Source organism: Erinaceus europaeus, chromosome 13 (genome assembly GCF_950295315.1).
Source record: "Erinaceus europaeus chromosome 13, mEriEur2.1, whole genome shotgun sequence".
Taxonomy (NCBI): domain Eukaryota; kingdom Metazoa; phylum Chordata; class Mammalia; order Eulipotyphla; family Erinaceidae; genus Erinaceus; species Erinaceus europaeus.
The window spans coordinates 10,357,239-10,379,510 of record NC_080174.1 but is presented as its reverse complement, the minus strand read 5'-3'; the positions used below and the strand labels follow the sequence as shown (position 1 = coordinate 10,379,510).

The following is a 22,272-nucleotide window of genomic DNA, read 5'->3' as shown; positions in this document are numbered from 1 at the left end:
AACTAAACACTTTAGGAAAACTATGTCACAAAACATTCCTCAGGCTCTCCACTTCTGTATCTTCATTTCTATTATCTCTGAGTCTGAGAGCTCTTCTTTGTCCAATATCTATCTATCTTTCAATAGTTGAAGGAAATGTCACAATCTGTAAGAAAAAAAAAAGCTTCGCCAAATCTGCAATTGATTTCTTTCCTAACCATATAAATAATATATATATATATTTCCCCAATAACCAGGATTATTGCTGGGGCTTGATGCCTACATGAAGACTCCATCACTTCCAATAGTCATTCCCCCTCTTTTTTAAAATTTTATTCGATAGGACAATTGAGGGAGAAGTTGACAGGGGAGGGGGAGAGAGGGAGACAAAGTGTGAGAGAGAGGGAGGTGGACACTTGCAGACCTGCTTCACCACTCATGAAGCAACCCCGCTACAGGTGAGGGATGAGGGCTCAAACTCCCATCCTTGCGTGGGTCCTTGTGCACAGTACTATGTGCCTTTAACCAGGTGTGCCACTGCCTGGTCCTGCCATCCTTCCTTTTTCTAAATAGAGAATGAAAAGCGAGAAGCAGAGAGAGAAAGGGAGAGGAAAGAGGAGAAGGAGGAGGAGAAGAGGAAAAAGAAGGAGGAGGAAGAGAAGGAAGAGGAGGAGGAGAAGAAGAAGAAACCTGCGACCTCCTGGGGGCCGGGCAGTAGCGCAGCGGGTTAAGCACATGTGGCGTGAAGCACAAGGACCGGCACAAGGATCCCAGTTAGAGCCCCCAGCTCCCCACTTGCTGGGGAGCAGCTTCACAAGTGGTGAAGGAGGTCTGCAGGTATCTGACTTTCTCTCCCCTCTCTGTCTTATTCTCCTCTCTTGATTTCTCTCTGTCCTATCCAACAGCAATGACAATAGTAACAATAATAAGAAAAGCAAGGGCAACGAAAATGGGAGGGAAAAAAAAACAATCTACAGAACTGCTCCACACCTCATGAAGCTTCCTGCCTGCAGGTGCAGACCGATGGCTGGAATCGGAGTCCTCAGGCACAGTAATTCACACAGTGTGTGCTGTACCAGGTATGGTGATGCCTGGTCCCTTATTTTTTCTTTCTTCACCTATCCTATGAGTTCCTGATACCTTCATTTTAGTACTCCAGTAGAGGTCTAATGAGCTACATTAATTATGGGATAAGCAGATAGTAAACATGTATTTGTGACTGGCTGAAGCTGACCCTGAAGAAAGCTAAGAATGCTCACGCAAATACTTGGTAAGGTAGACTCTTTCTTACAGACCTTTTTAACAGATACTACTCTACTATTTCTGCTCATTCTTTCCATTTTTTTTTTTCAAGTTTGTAATTTTTGGGAGAGACCAGAGTATTACTCAGATCTTTCCATTATTTCTGCTTCTTCCCCTTATTTTTCAAGTTTTTAATTTTTATGAAAGAAAGAGAGCATTGCTCAGTTCTGACACATCTAGGGGACCAGGAAGCAAACCCAGAGCCTCATGCATGCCAATTTTGTGATCTATCCCTGAGGTCTGCTCTATGTATCTGCCTTTCTTCTTCTCTCCTAAGTTAATGCTATAAGAACTCTCCTGAGGCAGATTAACAAAGGCCAATAGATTAAATAACAATGTTGATTTTGGACAGAGTCAGCAGTTTTACTGAGCAACTACATTTGGCAATCTCACAGACCTTTAAATCCATCCTCCCTAAGATACCATCTCAGTGGCAAGCTCGGTTGCTGGAATCAGAAATCACTCTAGTGGGCTCAACAAATGGGTGTCAAAAATGATCTTTCTCTAAAAGTAAGTGCAATTTAAAAAAAAATCTGACAGGGTATTCTAGACTCCTGGTCAATTTGCTACTATAACACAAAAGATTATTGTGAAAGGAGCCGTAATGGTTTGGAGAGAAAAGGATATAGTATTTTATTGCAGACAAGCTCCTCTACAGTCTTAATAATAAATACTTCAGACATGAAGTCACTGTACTGCCCCATTTTCCAAAAAAGCAAGCCTTGACAAAAGCATTTAGTCATTGCCGGTATTTTAAAGCAAAATGTAAAGATGCTATCTTTCTATCACAAAAAAATAGCTTTTAGGTGAAATGGGCTTGAGTAGTTACATTTTAAGAGAAAAAGATTCTAACTTTTTTTTCTTTTTTATTAATGTGATTGAATTCTGGTGCCACCTACAAGACTTTTGAGCTATTCAGCATAACCTGTGTCAGGTCAGGAAAAGTGTTTCACATATTTTCCTTCCTGGAATTAGCATTTATTTAATGAAATTCTACCTCACCAAATACCACTTGCATTACTCAGATGTTCAGTCAATGAAATTACTGAATTAATGGAAAAAAATTACCTTCTTAAGATTAGGTCACATGAATTCACGAAACTGGAAATGGTTACATAATACAGCAGAGTTATATAACAATGCATTGAATGTTATTATATTTGAAGACGTAAAGAGTTTTTAGCTTAATAGACTTATTTTCCATGAGTCCAATCTTCCTGCTTTTTACTCACTTGGTATTATCTTATTGGTACCTTCCTTTATATTCTAAAGTGTCTTATCTGTTCTTCCAGAATGCCTGGCATAAGGCCATTTATTTCCTGCTACTAAACTGAAAACACAGAGAGAAAACACACATACTTACACAGCCATACTCTGACACATACAGTTATCTTTTCAAGATGTTACACTTTGGAGTTCCAGTGTATGAGAGTTTCTCTGTCTTTTGGTTTTCATTAATACATGTAAATATATCCTTCAAATAAACACTTTATGCAAATATAGATAGGTCATTAAACATAGGATTGTTAACAGCAATTTCAGCCTCACATACGTTTTCAGCATCAGGGATGGATACAGAAAGCACACGCTTTAATACACTGAATCAGAATTCCTAGTATTATTTACTCATAAGCTAGAATTACATGACAATCCAGTCAGTTTATTTCTAACTAACAGAACAAAGAAAATCTTTCAAGTTTTTGATCTTTTAAATGAAAAAAAATTATGTAGCTACACCAAAATGATATAAAATATCAAGCATACTTGTTTTTCTGAAAAGTATTAGATACAGAAATGACTGGGAGACCACTCACCAGGTAGAGTATCTCTGTCTCATCATGAACATGACCTGAGGATTGAGTTCTGGCATTTCAAAGGAATACCATGGACAGCTCCAGGAGCAGATCCACGGATAGTTCAGTGGCTCTGGGGTCTTTCTCTCTTGTCCCCTCCCTCTTTTATTTTCTGTTTTTGTTCTCTCCATAATCAACAATGAAAAAATCAGAAAATGATACTCCTCTTTAACAGCACCAGAAATAACACAATATCTCTACTGTTAACATAGCAGCAATTGTAAACATAAAAAGAGAAAATTCAAATGTCACTCTTCACTCAAAGAGGTAGAAAAATGAATACTTCAGTTCACACTGGAGTATTTAATATTTTAGTTTACATGCGAGCATTTAATATTCCTACTTAAAAGGAGTATTCAGTCAGTCATACCAGTTAGCAAATTAGACAGGCCACTATACTGCCTTCTGGCATAACTTATGCCTTAGTGCACTCCTAAAAGATAGTCACTTTCCTCTGCTTTTATCTACTAAGTCTTGATCATACTAAACTCATAGGTCATGGGTAAATACATTATGGTAGTACTGAGTTAAAATGAATGGAGAAAGAAATAGGATAAAACCTCAAATTAGCGGGAGTCGGGCTGTAGCGCAGCGGGTTAAGCGCAGGTGGCGCAAAGCAGAAGGACTGGCATAAGGATCCCGGTTGGAGCCCCGGCTCCCCACCTGCAGGGGAGTCGCTTCACAGGCGGTGAAGCAGGTCTGCAGGTGTCTATCTTTCTCTCCTCCTCTCTGTCTTCCCCTCCTCTCTCCATTTCTCTCTGTCCTATCCAACAACAACAACAACAATAATAATAACTACAACAATAAAACAACAAGGGCAACAAAAGGGAATAAATAAATAAAATAAGTATTAAAAAAACCCTCAAATTAGCACATAGGGTTATTTATTAACAGCCCAGTTAAATGTTTAATGACAAGCAAACTAAATTTAGTGACTGATGTGAGTGTTTAGCCTGTCTTCCAGTTAATTCACTCATAATGTCACTGTCTTTAATTACCTTATAAGGGCCTAGTTACAACATTTTGCTACAATGATTTGAAATTTCACCTGGTTTCAGGGATATCAAATTTAGTTGCTAGATTTAGAAATCACTGTAGTTAGTAATATCAGTAAGTACATAGAGAAAAAATTTTCTTTTTTTTTTTATTCTCCAAAATCATTTTTTTTTTCTTTTTTGTTACCACTAGGATTTTACTGCTCAGGATCAACTTTTTCAGACAGATAGACATAGAGACAGACAGATAGACATAGAGACAGACAGATGGACATAGGGAGAGAGAGATAGAAACCACAGCACTTGGGACCACCTCCATGTTAGCTATCAGACTCAGGCAAAAACTACTAAAGCCATAGGCCCCTTGGAATATACTTAAAATAGACCTACTAGCTTTTTTTCCAAAATGGAGACCCTCAAATCTTTGTCTGCAATATTCTTGCCTTTAGATTCATGATTAGTCAACAATTTTTTTTTGCTTTATAACTTTTTTCTTTTTAATATTTATTTTCCCTTTTGTTGCCCTTGTTGTTTTCTTGTTGTAGTTACTATTATTGTTATTGATATAGTCGTTGTTAAGATAGGACAGAGAGAAATGGAGAGAGGAGGGGAAGACAGAGAAGAGGAGAGAAAGATAGACACCTGCAAACCTGCTTTACCACCTGTGAAGCCACTCCCTTGCAGGTGGGGAGCCGGGAGCTTGAACCAGGATCCTTACGCCAGTCTTTGCGTTTTGCACTACGTGCACTTAACCCACTGTGCTACCACCTGGCTCCCTCTGCTTTATATCTTAAGTCTTTTGCAGTCACCAGGTTCCATATGCTACCATGACACCAATCGGACTTCCCAGGGAGGATAACCCCACCAATGTGTCCTGGAACCCCGCCTCCCCAGAGCCCTATCCCACCAGGAAGAGAGATAGACAGCCTAGTACTATGAATCTACCAGTCAACGCCCATGTTCACCAGGAAGCAATTACAGAAGCCAGACCTCCCACCTCCTGCACCCCATAATAATCCTGGGTCCATGCTCCCAGAGGGATAAAGAATAGGAAAGCTTTCAAGGGGGGAGATGGGATAGGGAGTTCTGGGGGTGGGAATTGTGTGCAACTGTACCTCTCTTATCCTCTGGTCTTGTCAGTATCTCCATTTTATAAATTAAAAAAGAAAGAAAGAAAGAAAGAAAGAAAGAAAGAAAGAAAGAAAGAAAGAAAGGAGGGAGGGAGGAAGGGAGGAAGGAAGAAAACTTCCCCAGGAGAGGTTGAGGCCAGGCTCAAACCTCATCTGCAGGCATGGCAAATCAGGCACCCTCTCAGTTGAGTTATCATGCCAACCCAGTTAAATGTATTTCTTAATGTGAAGAGTGTACTGTGGATTTTTGGTCAACTTGTTATAAGTAAAGAAAAAAAAAGGTTATCAAAGGAACCATTGCTATAGTACTGAGAGAAAAAAAATTTTTTTTTTTTACTCCATAAAAAAGTGGAACTTATTATGAGCCATGCGGACAGCCGTTCCCTTTTACTCAATTCTCCATTTCAGCAAACTGTATTTACAGTATAGTATGTGGAGCCTTTACATGAAACAGCACACACTTCTGTGGACTCCTTCAATTCTTCTTCTTCTAGTGTTTGCCCTTCTTCCGTAGCCAGTCAACAGTGTCAGGTTGAGCCTGATGTAAAGTTTCGAGACCTCCTTTGAATCTGAAGAGGTGGCAGTCGTTGACTATGTGGGTCATAGTCTGTCTGGAGCCGCAGGGGCAGTTCGGGTCGTCTCTGGCTCCCCAGCGATGGAACATAGCGGTGCACCGGCCATGGCCTGTTCGATAGCGATTGAGGAGGGCCCAATCATAACGTGCTAGGTCAAAGCCGGGTGGACGCTTGCAGGGGTCTGTGATGAGGTGTTTGCTCTTGACCTCAGCTGACTGCCAACTCTGTTTCCAAGAGTCTGGAACAGAGAAGTTCAGTGTAGGCCTAGGGGACCAGATTGGGTGACCAGACATCAAGCGTTGGACAGGGTGGGCGAAGATATCCGCGTATATTGGCAGGTCCGGTCGAGCATAGATGTGGGAAATGAACTTAGATGATGCCGCATCCCGACGAATATCTGGCAGGGCGATGTTGCTAAGAACTGGCAGCCATGGAACTGGGGTGGAACGGATGGTTCCAGAAATTATCCTCATGGAGGAATATAATTTGGAATCGACCAAGTGGACAAGGGGGCTACGGAACCATCCTGGGGCACAGTATTCTGCAGTGGAATAGCATAATGCCAGAGATGATGATTGCAGTGTGGAAGCGCTCGCACCCCATGAGGAGCTGGCCAGTCTTGCAATGATGTTATTCCTCATGCCCACCTTTGCTGCAGTTTTTATGAGATGTTCGTGAAATGACACAGTGCGATCGAGAGTAACGCCAAGGTAGACTGACCCCTTCAATGAGGGAAGACTAGGAGTTAGGGCTGATTTACACAGAGGGAAGAATCTTAGATCTTGTGCAAGCACCGGTGTAAGGATCACAGTTCGAGCTCCCAGCTCCCCACCTGCAGGGGAGTCACTTCACAGGTGACTTAATTTTTACCAGTCATTTTGAGTCCTAAGTAGAGCACTAGATGTCTACATAGTAGTTTTCAGGCTTCAGTGGATCAGTATCAACAAATATTTGAAGTTTGTATGAAAAGCATTAATATATGTGGCTTAGAGGATTTAAAAAAAAACAAGCAAATAAAAATTTCCTTTTAAAACTTTTTTCCTGGGAGCTGGGTGGTAGCACAGTGGGTTAAGCACACCAGGCATGAATTACAAAGACTGGCATAAGGATCCGGGTTCAATCCCCCAGCTCCCCACCTGCAGGGGTGTTGCTTCATAAGTGGAGGAGGCGCCATTTTCCTGAGTGCTTTTTAATCACAAAGACAGGCGTATTCCACAGGCTCCGGGAATGACAAATGTGTCCCAAGGATAACTGCTCTTGAATGCGCTTTTTTAAAATTTCTAGCTTCTCCCTAGGCAAAGGCCACTGTTCCACCCAGACAGGCTCATTAGAAAGCCAATCTAAGCGGGGAGTTCTGTTACGAACAGTGGAAGTTAGTACTGGGGGTGCTGGTTGGGTCTAGCAGTCTCACAGGAGTGAGTGTGGTGTCCTGCAGAGGTGTCTTGAGGATATCACTACATCCAAAGATTCCAGCAAGTCTCTTCCCAATAAATTGGTGCTTATATCAGCTATTAAAGGCTGAAAGCATCCAGTAGTCCCTTCTGGATCTTCCCACACAAGGGAATCTCATGTGCGGAATGCCTGAGTCAATCCTCCAACACCATGTAAGCGGGGTCCTGGGAGGAGTTCCCAACCCTGGGAAACCTCTGCTTGTCTTAAGATTGTTTTGTCTGCCCCTGTGTCAATCAAGCACTTAAAGGGAATATTACCAATCTTTACTGTCATAGTTGGGTGACCCCTTTCTAAAACAGGGGTGGTCCACAAAATCTCAGGCTCTGAATCTGAACTGTTCTCTTGCTCCATTCCTATGCTGGAAGTTGCCACACACTGCGCATTCCTCCTTCTGCTCACCTCTGCTATTGTTACTTGGCGTGGTGGGCGTAGCGACGGGTTGGGTCCCAAGCTGGGCTTCTGTTTATGGAAGAAGGGCACAGCACCAAGCGGGCGACCTGCTTCATTCCCTCTTGGGGGTGGGGCTAAGGGAAGCCCCACACCTAGTTTTAATTCCTGTTGACATTTGGTGGGGCGTGCCATTCCTATGGAACCTTGACCAACATCTCTCCTCCAATGAAACCCTCTCTGGCATCTAGGACAAGGCATTCGTGGTCTCTGGCTACCTGACTGGAGGCAGGGTTGCCCTGACTGGAGGCTGGGTTGCCCTGACTGGAGGCAGGGTTGCCCTGACTGGAAGCAGGGTCATGGCTTATTTTCTGGACATTGGTTTCGCCAATGCCCTTGGCGACCACACTGAAAGCAAGCCCCTTTTTGCTTATGTAAGGTAGCTGCATAGGCTTGCATCATCGGTGCTTGAGAAGAGCTTGATCTAAGATCCTGTATAGCTATAATCCAGGTATCTGGGTGTTCATTTTTAAGACTAAAACATGCCTGTCGGAAATCCGGAAGTATGCCATCCCAGACAATGGTCCACAGGAGGAGAAAACGGGCATCAGGATTATAAATCTTTCTTTGCAAACTCGATTGGACCCTGGCAATGAATTTAGCCAGGGATTCATCCGCTTCTTGGTGAAGGGAGAGAATGGGGCCTGAGGCTGCCTCTCCCATGCACATAATGCACAGAAGCGTACCTGATCAAAGTATCCGGGCGGAAACTTGGCCTCTGCCTGTTGAATTCCTGTTTCCAAATGACCCGTTGCGAACAGTGCGTCAAAATTCCCCTCTGGATGATTTTGACTATTTTTCCACGATTGCTGTAAACACTCGTCACGAAAAAATGCCTCCCATTGCAGGAAGAGGGAGCCTGGGAGTGTAGCATGAGTTACGTCCCTCCAATCTTGGGAGGTGTTAAGGTTCTGAAGCAGGCCTTGTAAAATGGGCCTGGTCCAATGAGCATGAATTCCATCATCCTTAATAGCCTGGCGTAGTTCTTTCAGGTCTGTGGCAGAATACAGATACCAGGTTTTTTACGGATACTGAGGTTTTTGTCTGTTGGGGACGACACTCACCGGGAATGTGTGGACTTGCTCTGATAACTGTGTAGCAGCGGGGGGAGGAGTCACAAAAGTGGAAGCTGCTGGATAAGTGGCGGCTGAAGAAGCGGCTGTGGAGACTGCAGGAGGTTCCGGACACGTGTCTGCCAAAACGGGGGTGGCCGAAGAAGCGGCTGTGGAGTCTGAAGGAGAATTCAGACACGTGTCTGCCAAAATGGGGGCCTCAGGGGAAAATGCAGAGGGCTTAGGGTGGGTCAGGATCAGGACAGACCTTTGCTTCTTGTTTTTAAGGTGCTGGTTAAGTTCCACGATCACTTCCTTTATCTCTTGGAACTCAGCCTCTAGGCCCCTTAGCCTTTTGGGAGGTTGCCCTATATATTCCTCAAAAGCTGCGACGATGATCAACAGGATATAAGGTGCGGCCCTGAGAAAAATGTCCCAGAGATATAAAAACTGTATATAGAAAAAGGAGTACAGGATTTGGAAAAGATCGTCCATGGCAGAGAGGTCTCAGGAAAATAAGAAAAAAGAAAAAAAGAAGAAAAAGAATCACAGTGCCTTAACATGAGGTTGCATATACCCAAATGGAGTATACTTATCTGGGACATCTTCTCGTAAGTCTGTGGCTGATGTGTCCCTGTTTGGGCACCAAAAGCCAGGAGAACCTGAGGGTGCTTCTTCCCGAGCAAGTGCTCTCTGGGTTGGAGAGAACTCAACTGGAGCCAACCTAGGCTGCTGCATGGGAGAGGGATCAGGAACTCGTTCCAAGCTAGCATCGCAGGAGATAGACTCTGGAACTCAAGGAGCCGGAAGGAAATCCCCAGTGAATTAAAACAGAAGAGCACCTGTATATATACTCGCCAAGTAGGGTGGAAACAGGATGTGACATAAAGAGGGTGGAGCGAAAAGAGACTGGTGGAAATCAGGGTGACTACAAGAGGGGGCTGAGCAAAAAGACATTGTGAGCCAGCGGGGATTAAACCAATGCCCTGGAGGCAGGGCGGTGCTTAGTTAACAGTGGTGTATGTAAATAGACTGCAGCTTTAAGTGGGATTAAACCAATGCCCTGCAGGCATGGCAGTGCTTAGTTAAGCAGGATTAGAGACAGAGGCTTTAAGCCGGGGGGGAGCTGGCATACTACACAACACAGTTGTTGGTACATGTGTAAAATATCTTCGTTTTCTGCCAAAACACTCAACACCCCAGGACCTGAATACTCTTGCCTCCTCCACCCCCCACCCTCAGCCCTTTACACCACATGTTCTGCTTTAAAATTTTTCTTTCAAAGTCAACTTTTCAGAAAATGTGGATGTGTACCTTTGTGACAACAATCCTGCAAGTCAGCATGCCTTCAATAAAGTGATACTGGAAAACAATATATATATATATTTGCCTCCAGGTTTATTTTTTTTCCCTTTTGTTGCCCTACTTGTTTATCGTTGTTATTGTTATTGTTGTCATTGCTGTTGGATAGGCCAGAGAGAAATCAAGAGGAGGGAAGATAGAGGGGCGGGGGAGAGAAAAATAAAACACCTGCAAACCTGCTTCACCACTTATGAAGCAACACCCCTGCAGGTAGGGTGCTGGGGGCTTGAACCCGGATCCTTATGCCGGTCTTTGTACTCCATGCCTTGTGTGCTTAACCCACTGTGCTACCACCCAGCTCCCAGGAAAACGTTTTAAAAGGAACTTTTTATTTGCTTGGTTTTTTTTTTTTAATGCTCTAATTAAACCACATGTTAATGCTTTTCATACAGACTTCAAATATTTGTTGATACTCATCCACTGAAGCCTGAAAACTACTATGTAGACATCTAGTGTTCTACTTAGGACTCAAAATGACTGGTAAAAATTAAAAATCTCGGGAGTTGGGAGTCAGGCTGTAGCGCAGCGGGTTAAGCGCATGTGGCGCAAAGTGCAAACAAGGACTGGCGTTAAGAATCCTGTTTTGGTGGTCTGGGAGTTGGCGCAATGGATAAAGCATTGGGTTCTCAGGCATGAGGTCCCGAGTTCAATCCCCAGCAGCACATGTGCCAGCGTGATGTCTGGTTCTTTCCCTCTGTCCTCCTACCTTTCTCACGAATAAACAAATCAAATATTAAAAAAAAAAAAAAAAGAAGAATCCTGCTTTGAGCCACCGGCTCCACACCTGCAGGGGAGAAGTCACTTTACAAGACGTGAAGCAGGTCTGCAGGTGTCTTTCTGTCTCCCTCTCTGTCTTCCCCTCCTCTCTCCATTTCTCTCTGTCCTATCCCACAACATCAGTAACTACAACAATAAAACAACAAGAGCAACAAAAGGGAATAAATAAATATTAAAAAAAATAAAAATCTCTAGATCACACACACATACACACCTTTTTTTACTGAGATCAGAAAAAAATTAGGGAAAGTATTTTTCAGCTTTGATGAGAATTTTCACTGTGCTATCAAGGAAACCCAAGATAATTAAAGAAATGAAATAAACACTTACCTGTTTATCTGATTTATGTCATAATTTCCTTTGGGCTGTGTCTGTTTTATTGTAATGCCATGGCTTGAATTATACTCTTTGTATTTGAATAGCCAGTCAGCAATACTGTGAAATGCCTGTGACCTAATATGAGGAAGTAAATATTTGCTTCCTGAACTGCATTCACTGTCTATAATAAAATCATATTCACTGACACAGAAACTTAAAAAAAAAACCTGAAATACAAACTTTAAGCAACTGTAAGAGTTCTTATTATTCAGGTTAGAAGTTGAAATATGAAGCATTTGTATAATTAATGAAAACAATAATCTTGTAAATCCAGCAAATAACAGAGTAAGAACTCAAGCCGTGTCCTATTTTTAAATGAAATTTTATGTTCTGTCACAGTTACTCCTGCATTCATGATCAATTCCAGTTTCGGTGAGATACTGAATTACTAAGGTGTTGCTGAATAGTGTAAATGGGAAGTAGCAGTAATTATAACATTTTATAGTTTCTTTTTTATTCTATTTTATTTTTTATTTTATTATGTTATTTTTCACCATTGCCATCACCAGGGGTCTGTGTCTCCATCCACACCCCCATTGATAACCACTATAATTCTTCCACAGTCTTGAAAAATTCAGTTGCTATTTGTTTTTCTCACATATATATTCAATTCTCTACATTACATATAATGTAATATAGTGAAACCATTCTGTAGTTGTCCTTCTAGGTAGTTTAATATCTAAAGGACTTCATAAAACTTTCAAGATAACTATTGCAGCTCTTCACATCATATTTGTGAAAAGTCATGGAATTTCAAAGTAAACATCAGGAACTCTCTCTCAAGAGCACTGGATAGTAGAACTAAAGAACTCATTAACATTTTAGATTCGAGCTTTTATTGACTTATTTATTTTTTATTTACTTATTTAGCTTTTATTTACTCATTCATTCATTCACTCATTCAATGTCAATAGGTTTTTACCCCTCCAGGCTGACTTTTTGGGGAGGGGCTTGAACCTGGGTCAACACATAATAAAGGAGTGCACTATTAAAGTGAGCTATTTTGTTGACATTTATTTATTTACTTATGTATTTATTCAGTTATCTGTTTTAGTCACTGGGACTCTATCACTCTAGGCAAACTTTTTCAGACAAAGATAGAGAGACCACAGCATAGAAGCTTCCCCAATTCTGTAATATTCACATGTCATCTACCTCAGGCTTGAACTTGGGTCCCAAAATGACAAAGCAGACACCCTCCCAAGGAACTATCTCACTGGCTCGAGTCTCTCTTTTAACATATTCAAATTTTACCTACAGATTAAAATTGAGATAGGACTTTAACGTGGCTTTATGATGCAACTGATTTTCTTCTTAGGAGAAATTTCAATTCATGTTCCACTGGACCCTCATTCATGCCTTCCTTACCTTTTAATCTCATTTATTTAAGAAACTAGAATGTTCTTTTATAAATTCAGCAACTGACAAACATAATCCATGAAAAAGCTGGGAACTCTTCACATACAAGTTTCTAATATATATCTTTTAATTTTTATGTATTTATTTGATAGAGACAGAGAGAAATTGAGAGGGGAAGGCAGAGAGGGAGAAAGACACAGAAAGAGACCTGCAGCCCTGCTTCACCACTCATGAAGCTTTCCCCTCCCTACAAGTGGGGTCCAGGGGCTTGAACATGGGTCCTTGCACACTGTAATGTATGCGCTCAACCAGGTACACCAGTTCCTGCCCCCCCCCCCCAAATTTATTAATGGGAGGGACATAAAGAGAGAAAGAACCAGACATCACTCATACATGTGCTGCTGTGGATCGAACTCAGGGCCTCACACTTGAGAGTTTAAGGCTTTATCTGCTGTGCCAACTCCCGACCACACATACATGTTTCTTATGACAAAGTGTAATGTATGTGCAATGCTCAAGCAGTAAAATGACCAAACCCAATTATGAAGATTTTGGAAGGTATGGTATAGTTTGGTGAGCTCAGCCTAGGAGGTAGGGGACAGCATGTTGGGGACACTGTAACATCCTTAACCTATTAGGTGGCTTACTCAGCCTTTGGTGGCATCTGCTCCATGCTAGCTGAGCTAGGGGATGAAACAGTCCCAAAGATTTCAGTGGCTTTTGTTACATGTCTTCTTTATTACTACGCATTTCTTTTCTTCACATGATTTAGCCTTTTAATAACAGCATTCCAGTTAAGTCAAAAACTCCCAGAGTGTCAATGGAAAAATGAGCAAAAGACCTAGCACACACCTTACCACACATGAGCCCTTGGCATCACTGTGGAAACCATGAACTGCCTACAGTGGGAGGACATTGCTTTGATGTCTCTCCCTCTCTTTCCTCTGCTTCTCCCTCTGCCTTTTCCCTGTTGCTCTATGTAAAAAGAATTTTTAAAAAATGTGTGAGAGTGGGTGGGGGTGGGCAGTGGCACATCTGGTAGAGCAGATGTGTTGTCATGCACAAGGACCTCAGGTTCAAACTCTTGTTCCCCACCGATAGCGATGTGTCTCCCCCACCACCACCACCACTTCAGTTTCTTTCTGTCCTATCAAAATAAGTGGATTGGGGAACCCATTCAGTGGCATCTTGACGCATGAAATCCTCAATTCACTTCCCAGCACTGGATTAAAGTGTGTGTGTGTGTGTGTGTGTGTGTGTGTGTGTGTGTGTGTGTGTGTGTGTGTGTGTGGTGTGTGTGGTGTGTGTGGTGTGTGTGGTGTGTGTGTGTTTGTGTGTGTGTGTGTGTGTATATACACTACTAGTAACCAAATCAACGAAACCGTTGCACCTATCAAGTTAGCAAAGATTCTAAAAGAATTATATTGGGGAGAATGAGACATTGTCATGCGAATGAGACAGTATCTAAGTATCAACTCCAAAGGAAAAAAGTACCATGTAGATATGCAGACAAAAGCCAAGCATAAAACATGCTTTCAGATAGCATAGTGGTAGTCGAGGCAGAAGGCCCAAGCAGTACAGCACCAGACTTTCATGCCTGAAGCGCCGGAATTTCAGGGTTCAATCCATGGTGTCACCATGAGTCAGAATTGGTCAGTGTTCTAGTCTCTCTCAAAATAAATGAACAAACAAATATCATGACACAATAGAACGGAAAAATTGATGTTTTGGAAATCACAGATAAAGACATTCATAACGTTACTTACTTGATGGGGAGTCAGGTGGTAACACAGCAGGTTAAGTGCATGTGGCACAAAGCGCAAGGACCAGCGTAAGGATCCCGGTTCCAGCCCCCGGTTCCCCACCTGCAGGGGAGTAGCTTCACAAGTGGTGAAGCAAGTCTGCAGGTGTCTATCTTTCTCTCCCCCTCTGTCTTCCCCTCCTCTCTCCATTTCTCTCTCTCCTATCTAACAATAGCGACATCAGTAACAATAATAACGACAACAACAATAAAAAAACAAGGGCAACAAAAGGGAAAGAAATTTTTTGAAACATTTTTAAAAAGTTACTTACTTCACAGTCATTAAACTGTGCTTTAAGCAGTTTTAATTCCTTGGGAAATAGCCACGGTGATGAAAATTCTTTAAAAAGCAAGTATAAAATATTACAATAGGGTCCCAATTCTTTGTACAATGGGTCATTTATGAATAGGAAATGAACTGACAGTGAACCACTCTGTATTCCCAATAGTAGTTCCTTAGATAGTGAGGTAATTGGAAGTACATGCTAGGTTCATGTGAAAAATTTGGCATACTTTGCTCTGTATCTAGTGATTGTTGGCATCTTAGGAGGCAGTTCTTTATCCCTGTTACATTTCTGCAGAAGCTGAGGCTCAGAGCAGGTAACTAACTTGACCACGGTGAGAAAGCTATTAAGCAGAGGAGCTAGGATACAAGCTAAGGTCAGCTTGACCCAAAAAAGTGTTCATTTTGTCCACAACAGCCCACAGGTAAATTAAATATTCTGTTTTACATTTTTCTTCTGTGTTCTGTGAGATCTAAAATAAGCAAGTATTTGCTTTCACAATTTGGATGTAAATAAAATATAGATAAATGTTCCCTTAGAAATATACACGGTCACAAAGCAACAGCTGTAGAAACTGCTTCCTTCAAGGATGTCTGACCATGAGCACGGTCTTTAGGATCTCATTCTGCTAGTACATTTGGTAATGAACATGAATTCTGTTAGAAACTGTAATCCCCAATCTTGGGAGACTCTTGTGAGATATGTCAATGCTGTGATAGTTATTTAGTTAAGAGATACTTGTGGGGAGTTGGGTGGTAGCGCAGCAGGTTAAGTGCACGTGGCGCAAAGCGCAAGGACCGGAGTGAGGATCCTGGTTCGAGCCCCCAGCTCCCCACCTGCAGGGGAGTTGCTTCACAGGCAACTAACAATGACATAAGTAACAACAAAAATAATAACTAAAACAACTATAAAGAGAACAACAGGGTAACAAAAGGGAAAATAAATAAATTTTTAAAAAATTTTTTTAAAAAGAGATACTTGTAACCTGCCTTTTGTCAGATATTGTGCTAGGTGATGGCACAAAAGAAACACATGACTTCCTCTGGATATAAGGGCAGTCTTTGGGGATAAACTGATGAAAGACCTGGGTGAGATAGGAATACCCATAAATGTAACACTGAAAATCTCGGCTAATTACACCTAATAAAATAAGAGTCATCTTATTTTACTTTTAATTTAAACTTTGCTTTATCAAATAGGCTTACCATAGCATATAACTATGAAGACGGCAGCTTCATATCTTTATATGTGATAAGCCTTACCACACCCTTCACTATAATGCTAGTGCCAGCACATAGTTCTAGATGCTTCGTGTGTGTGTGTGTGTGTGTGTGTGTGTGTGTGTGTGTGTGTGTGTGTTTAGCCTCCAGGGTTATCACCGGGGTTCAGTGCCTGCACTATGAATCCACTGCTTCTGGAAGCCATTTTCTCCATTTTGTTGTTGTAATTGTCATTCTTGCTGTTGGATAGGACAGAAAGAAATCGAGAGAGAACGGGAAGACAGAGAGGGGAAGAGAAAGACACCTGCAGACCTGCTTTACCACCTGTGAAGTGATCCCCTGAAGGTGGGGAGCCGGGGGCTCCAACCGGATCCTTATGCCGGTCTTTGCGATTCGCACTATGTGTGCTTAACCCAGTAAGCTACTGCCTGGCCACAGATATTATTTCTGAGGATTCAAAATAGCCCCTCTTGAAGTGCAGTCTAGCCCTAATCATACTCTAACCATATGAAACCAGACGGAGTAACCCTATCATGATTCTCAGGTACGGGGTACTATCATTGCATTTTCTTCTCAGAGTGATGGGATATCTCAATTTTGTAATGTGTATTTTTAAAATGTTGATTCCATTTTTAACTTAATGAAAGACAGAGATACTGAGAGAAAGACTGTTCAGCTCCAGCTTAATGTGGCACTGGGGATTAAACCTGGGACCTTGGAGCCTCAGACATGAAATAAAAATCTGTCTTTATACTGTCTCCCTAGCCCACGTAGTTATTTCTCTGCTTATTTATGAGAGAGGTGGGGGAAGAGAGTGAACGAGAACATCACTCTGGCACATGTAATACCCAGGATCCTTGGATATCTCATCCTTGAGAGTTCAATACTCTATCCACTGCACCACCTTCCAGGCTGGGGTATCTCTATTTTTTAAATAGGCAGAGATGATCTCTTAGAAAAGGAATTAACAGCAAAAATGCAGTTCAATGGATTACCATCCTTCTTGATTATATCCCTGACTGTCCATGACCACTTTCTACTTTAGCTAGAAATATTCACAGCTTTCTGCAAATGGACCTCAAATACACAGGCCATTATCTCTACAGCTGTAGATTAGCCGGCTACTGATTTCTTATCTTTCAGTCCATGAGTCAACCAGGAGTTTTATCAATTTAGATTTAGGGTTTGTTAACAGAAAATGAAAAATGGGTGAGAATATGTGTATGACTTATTTTTCTATAAGGCTCTTGACTTTAGGAATGTTAAAGAATATTATTTATTTATGTCATTATGCAAAAGCGTAAGCAGCACACAAGAATGATACTGACACAGACCTTCATCATTGTGGGTGCAGATAAATTAGAAGACTGTAGCAAAATCCCTGAGAGAGATCTCTGTTTGGGAAGAACCAAATGAATGTCTTGGCATGGAACAGACACAGCAAATGACCACTTTTAGTTCATTCCATTCCATGGTGAATGAAGACTGAAGAATAGTTGAGGAGCCAGAACAAAAGGATATAAGTCGGCACAACAGACAAGTTCTCTGGTGTCTCTCTCTTCTGTAAAGTGGGTGGCTTTCTGAAACCCTCCCAACACAAACGTAGGAGAAATAGTGAGTGCCCAAGACTGAGATCAAATCTCATTACCATGGAACCTTCTAGAAAATGTTAGCGTCCAATTCCTTTGCAATGATCAATGCCTGTTTTCCCAAATCACAAGCAACTCTCTCAGGGTTTCTCTCAATATGATTTTTTTAAGACTGTAAAATTAGCACAGGCCTACTCTACCATGAGCATGCTGATCTTTTTTTTTCTCTTTTACTTCATGCTAACAGGAGAAAGAGCTTAAAAATAGTGATTTCACTGGAGGCCAGACCACTCCTTCATCTGAAACAGCAAATACAAATCACCTTTTCAGTGGATGTCCTTACTACCATGTGTGTTTTACAGATACCTGCGACCGTCACTATAAAACATTGTAGAAGCAAATCCAGTTTACTTAAGAGTGTTCCACAGTTTTCAAAACCATCTATGACACAAAGTGTCTGGCAGCTCTGGAACCGGGAGGAAAAACACATTATTTTTCCATTACAGGAGTAAAAATTGTCATTACTCCAATTAAACAATTTTCTGAAGGGTTCACCACTGGGAAAATCAGTACGCATGAACGCCAAAAAAGGCAGATGCTATTCCAGTCTCAAGAAACACTTACTCTAGTAGGACCCAAACTATAAACTCTTCTGGTAGAGAAGAGTCACCCCATATGATGGGAGTCATTTTGCCACTAAACAATAAAAGAGAGAGAGGTTGAGAGAAATCCAAGAAACAACTGATGATAGCTTGCAAAGTTCGCCAGACTAGGTTTCCAGCGATTCTTGTCAAGAAGAAATCATTTGAGAAGGGGAAGGCAGGTTTGGAAAACTATGCCAGGAGCCAAAGGGAGTCTCCCTGGAGCTATTCTGATCTTTCCAGGTGAGTGTCAGGTGGCTGGCTAGGGGGTGCAGGCACAGGGGCAGGACGGGTCTCACCATACTGGGCATCCTTTGGTCTCCACCAACCTGGTTCTGCCTACGGGAGCCCAGCGATTCCAAAGACTGGAGAGGGGAAGCCCCGGAGCCTCCTGTTTTTGTGGGCATCTCCCCATCCCTGGCATCCGAGGCCAGCTCGGTGCTTCCTCCATCCTCCAGCCTTCCGACATCTTTTCCCAGAGACTGGCAGGCAGGGAGGAGAAGAGGAAGCAGCCAGCCTTTGCCGCAGCTCCGGGAAGAGGCAGAGGAGGAGGAGGAGGAAGAGAAGGTGAAGGAGGAGGAGACTGGCGAGGAGGTGGCTATTAAACTGTGATTCCCATCGATAAAGAAAAGAACCATCCGCACCCACCGGGTGGCTACACCCACCCGGGCAGCGGCTGGGGGTGGGTGGGCGTTCCCGCTCTTCGCCCCCTCCGTGCCTGGGAGTATCTCGCCAAGGTTCACACACCAGAACTCACTTTGCTTGAACTATGGGGAGGGGAGAGAACAAAAGAGACCCTCCACCCCTTGCACACACACACACACACACACACACACACACACACACACACACACACACACCTGGGGTACTGAGGCTCCAGCTCCATGTACTGATTTTTGTAAGCCCTTTAGCTTACACCTTCCTCACCTGGATTTTGTATTCTCCTCCGCAAGGGAAAGAAACACACACACACACACACACACACACACACACACACACACAGAGAAACAGAGACAGAGCACCCTGAGGTGATCGGTCCTCTGCACCCCCTTCATGCCACATTCGATGTGCCAACAAACCCCAGAAATCTAGCAAGACCTCGCTCTCCCATGGGGGTCGCCCGTGCCCTTCTATGCCAGTCCCACTCCCACCCCCCCAGAGTACCCAGCTCCCCATCCAGGACGCGATCTCGGGCTCCCGGGGCGGGGAGGACCATCGCCTGGTCGCTCTGTGGCACCTGGGACCCGGGCTCCAACTTCCCAACCCCGCGGCGGGCAAGCGGTCGGGCGCGGTGCCGGGTCCTCTCCCCGGGGCGCCCGCCCGTAATCTCCCCAGCCGGTGCACCACCCTCAACTGCACCCCCGCCTCTTCTTTCCTTCACATGCACCCCACCCAGCCCCCCACTTTGCAAAAAAAAAAAAAAAAACCCAAAACCAAAAAACACAACCTCCCTCTCCGGGTGGGGTGTCCAGCAGACATTTCGGCGCCCTCACTTGGCTGGGCTGCAGCGGGGCCACCTCTTACCCGGTCGCCTGGAGGTGTGGGCAGCGCGCCGGGGCGTCCTGGCTGGGGAGGCGCGGGGCTGGGCTGCTCCGTCCTCTAGCGGAGCCGCTTCGCTGCCATCCGCCCAACTTCAGCACCCGGCGGGCGAGGAGAGAGGGAGCCAGGCAGGGATGGAGGGGAGGGGGTGGGGGAGGAGGAAGAGGAGGAGGAGGAGGAGGAAGAGGAGAAGAAGGAGGAGGAGGAGGAGGTGGAGGAGAGGAGGAGAGGAGGTGGGCGGGGAGGCACCCTGAAGCCTGGGCGCTGCGCATGCGCCCCGCCACCCGGCGCAGCCCCTCGCGCGCCCCGGCCGGAGGTGCCGCTTCGCCCCGGGGTGCGCGCGGCCGCGGGGTGACTCACCCGCCCGCCCCTCCGGGGCCCCCCGGCCCCCCAGCGCCCCCACCCGGAGCGACCCGGCCGGACTTCCCGGCCACCCCGAGAGCCGGCAGCGCCGGGCGGCTTTCAAGTTCACCTCTGCAGCCTTATTCAACTTTACCCTTATTTCTCATCCTTGAAGGCTGGGAGACAGCAGTTTTGTGTCTACAAGCAGTGGGGGCCTGGTGACAAGCTCTATGGTGGGGGGGGGGGCATAGAAAGCATGAAGTTAAGCAAGTTTTTGCTAAGCAAAAACTCGGCGTGATATAAAAGTATTTTTATTTTATTGGGTGGGGGGGCTTGATGAAGGCCCACACCCAGCAATCTGACCCTAGTCCTGGGGAATTCTTTCAGACCTTCTCTGGTCTGGGGCAAATGTTTTGTCTCAGATGTCTGGGGTCCCTGGAGCTAAGTTTTGAGGGAGGGAGACAGGGTTGAAGGGTTTTAAGGCAGCAGAGGGCCTGGAACTTGGGCCTGGACCTCCATTTGGGGACAGTTCAGCAGTGACCAACTCTATTCAGAAGCAGAGCCCGGTTTGTAAAGTGAAGGAGCTTTGGCTCCTTAATTCATCCTGAGTTGGAGACTGCATCTCGCATAATGATTAGATTGAAGTGTTTGTGAGGGTGAAGGAAGAGGGTGTCTTTCACTTCAGATGTGACATCTGTGGGCAGAGGAGTGAATTCCTGGCAGGGATGATTGAGTTTTTATTCCTAAACCCTTTTCAAGCTGGTTACTGGGAAATCGACAGGATTTACTTGTGAATGCATATAATTTCCCTTTGCTGGGGTGCTCAGACACGGAAAGAAATGGTTAGCATTATTTCAGGCTCTTTCATAGAAAACCCTAAAGGCCTGTCTCCCTCCCCTTCCTGGTATATTCCAGGGCTTCCATTAGGATCTCCTTTGGCAAACTCCATCCTGACTTTGAGGACTAGTCCTCTGCAAAGTGAATTCCCTGGCCTAGTATTGGTCTGCTAATTGTTATTTGGTTTGTAGTGAGAGGTAATTACAGACATTATAGAGCTGGATCTAGAATCTCTTATTACAATTTGATAGTGCCAGGAGGGGGGGGCAGGCAGTGGTGCACCCAATTACATGTACAAAGAATTAAGCACAAGGATCCTGGTTCAAGCCTCTGGCTCCCCACCTGCAGAGTTGATGCTTCATAAGGCACAAAGCAGATCTGCAGGTGAGACTCTCTCTCTCTCTTTCTCTCTCTCTCTCTCTCCTGTCTCAGTTTCTCTGTCCTATCCAATAAAACTGGAAAAAATGGTCCTCAGGAGCAGCAAATTCATAGTACTGGCACTGAACCCCAGTGATAACCCCTGGAAGCCAAAAAAAAAAAAAGAGAGAGAGAGAGATAGTGCCTTGGCATTTACACACATTTATCAGTTGCACTGTTTTTTTTTTAAATTATCTTTATTTATTGGATAGAAACAGCCAGAAATCAAGAGGGATGGGGAAGATAGGGAGGGAGGGAGGGAGAGAGAGAGAGAGAGAGAGAGAGAGAGAAAGAGAGACACCTGCAACACTGCTTTACCACTCACAAAGCTTTCCTCTTGCAGGTGGGAACCTGGGGCTCAAACCTGAGTCTTCGAGCATTGTAAGACATGCACTCAACCAGGTGCGCCACCACCCGGACCCCATCAGTTACACTTTGCATGCTCTATTTCATTCCTTCCATAATCCATCTTTGCTTAGTTTTGCAAAAGCGGTAGTCCACTGTGCATCGCAAATATAAAAATAAAAGTTCTTCACCAAAAGTAGCAGACACTTGTTTCTATCTTCCGTACTGGCCTCCTATGGAGCTCTTGCATGTTCTCAACTACATAGGCACATACTGTTAAAGGATGATGCTGTTCAGTTCATGTTGGATGTTGCTAAATGCTTATCAAGTGTTTTGCATGGCCATATTTGGCTAGTTCATTTGCTTTATTTATCTGTATTTCACACATGAATGAGACCATCCAAAAGCTGTCTTTCATCTACTTACTTATTTCATGGAGTGTAGATGCCACAACTTCATTATCTAGTCATCTTGCGGATCTGTATGTTGCGTATCTTTCTTCTCTACATGATAGAAATGCTTACTATATTTAACATGGCAGCTTAGAAGCAGAACCCACTGGCTAGCTATGTCCTCCAACCTCCAAACCAAAATCT

The 22,272-nt window shown here is 43.8% G+C and overlaps 1 protein-coding gene and 1 long non-coding RNA gene across 6 annotated transcripts in view; one reads left to right on the top strand and one right to left on the bottom strand.

Annotated features, from left to right (window-relative positions):
• RGS17 (regulator of G protein signaling 17) overlaps positions 1-19,895 on the bottom strand; it is a 101,051-nt gene extending 81,156 nt beyond the window's left edge. The window contains exons 1-2 of one of the 5 annotated variants that reach the window (XM_060205309.1): positions 19,721-19,851; positions 18,845-18,963 (exon numbers count right to left, since the gene is read on the bottom strand). Coding sequence is in view for 2 of the 5 variants with exons in the window: in XM_060205307.1 (XP_060061290.1) it covers positions 3,096-3,151 (56 nt within the window). In the remaining 3 variants the exon portion in view is untranslated. Of the gene's footprint in view, positions 1-3,095; positions 3,247-18,844; positions 18,964-19,643 lie in introns of all 5 variants that reach the window. The other 4 variants (XM_060205307.1, XM_060205306.1, XM_060205305.1 and 1 more) reach the window with 4 other exon arrangements.
• Positions 18,239-22,272, top strand: part of LOC132542659 (uncharacterized) — a 34,168-nt gene continuing 30,134 nt past the window's right edge. The window contains exon 1 of the long non-coding RNA XR_009553624.1: positions 18,239-18,445. This is a non-coding gene — a long non-coding RNA (uncharacterized LOC132542659). The remainder of the gene's footprint in view (positions 18,446-22,272) is intronic.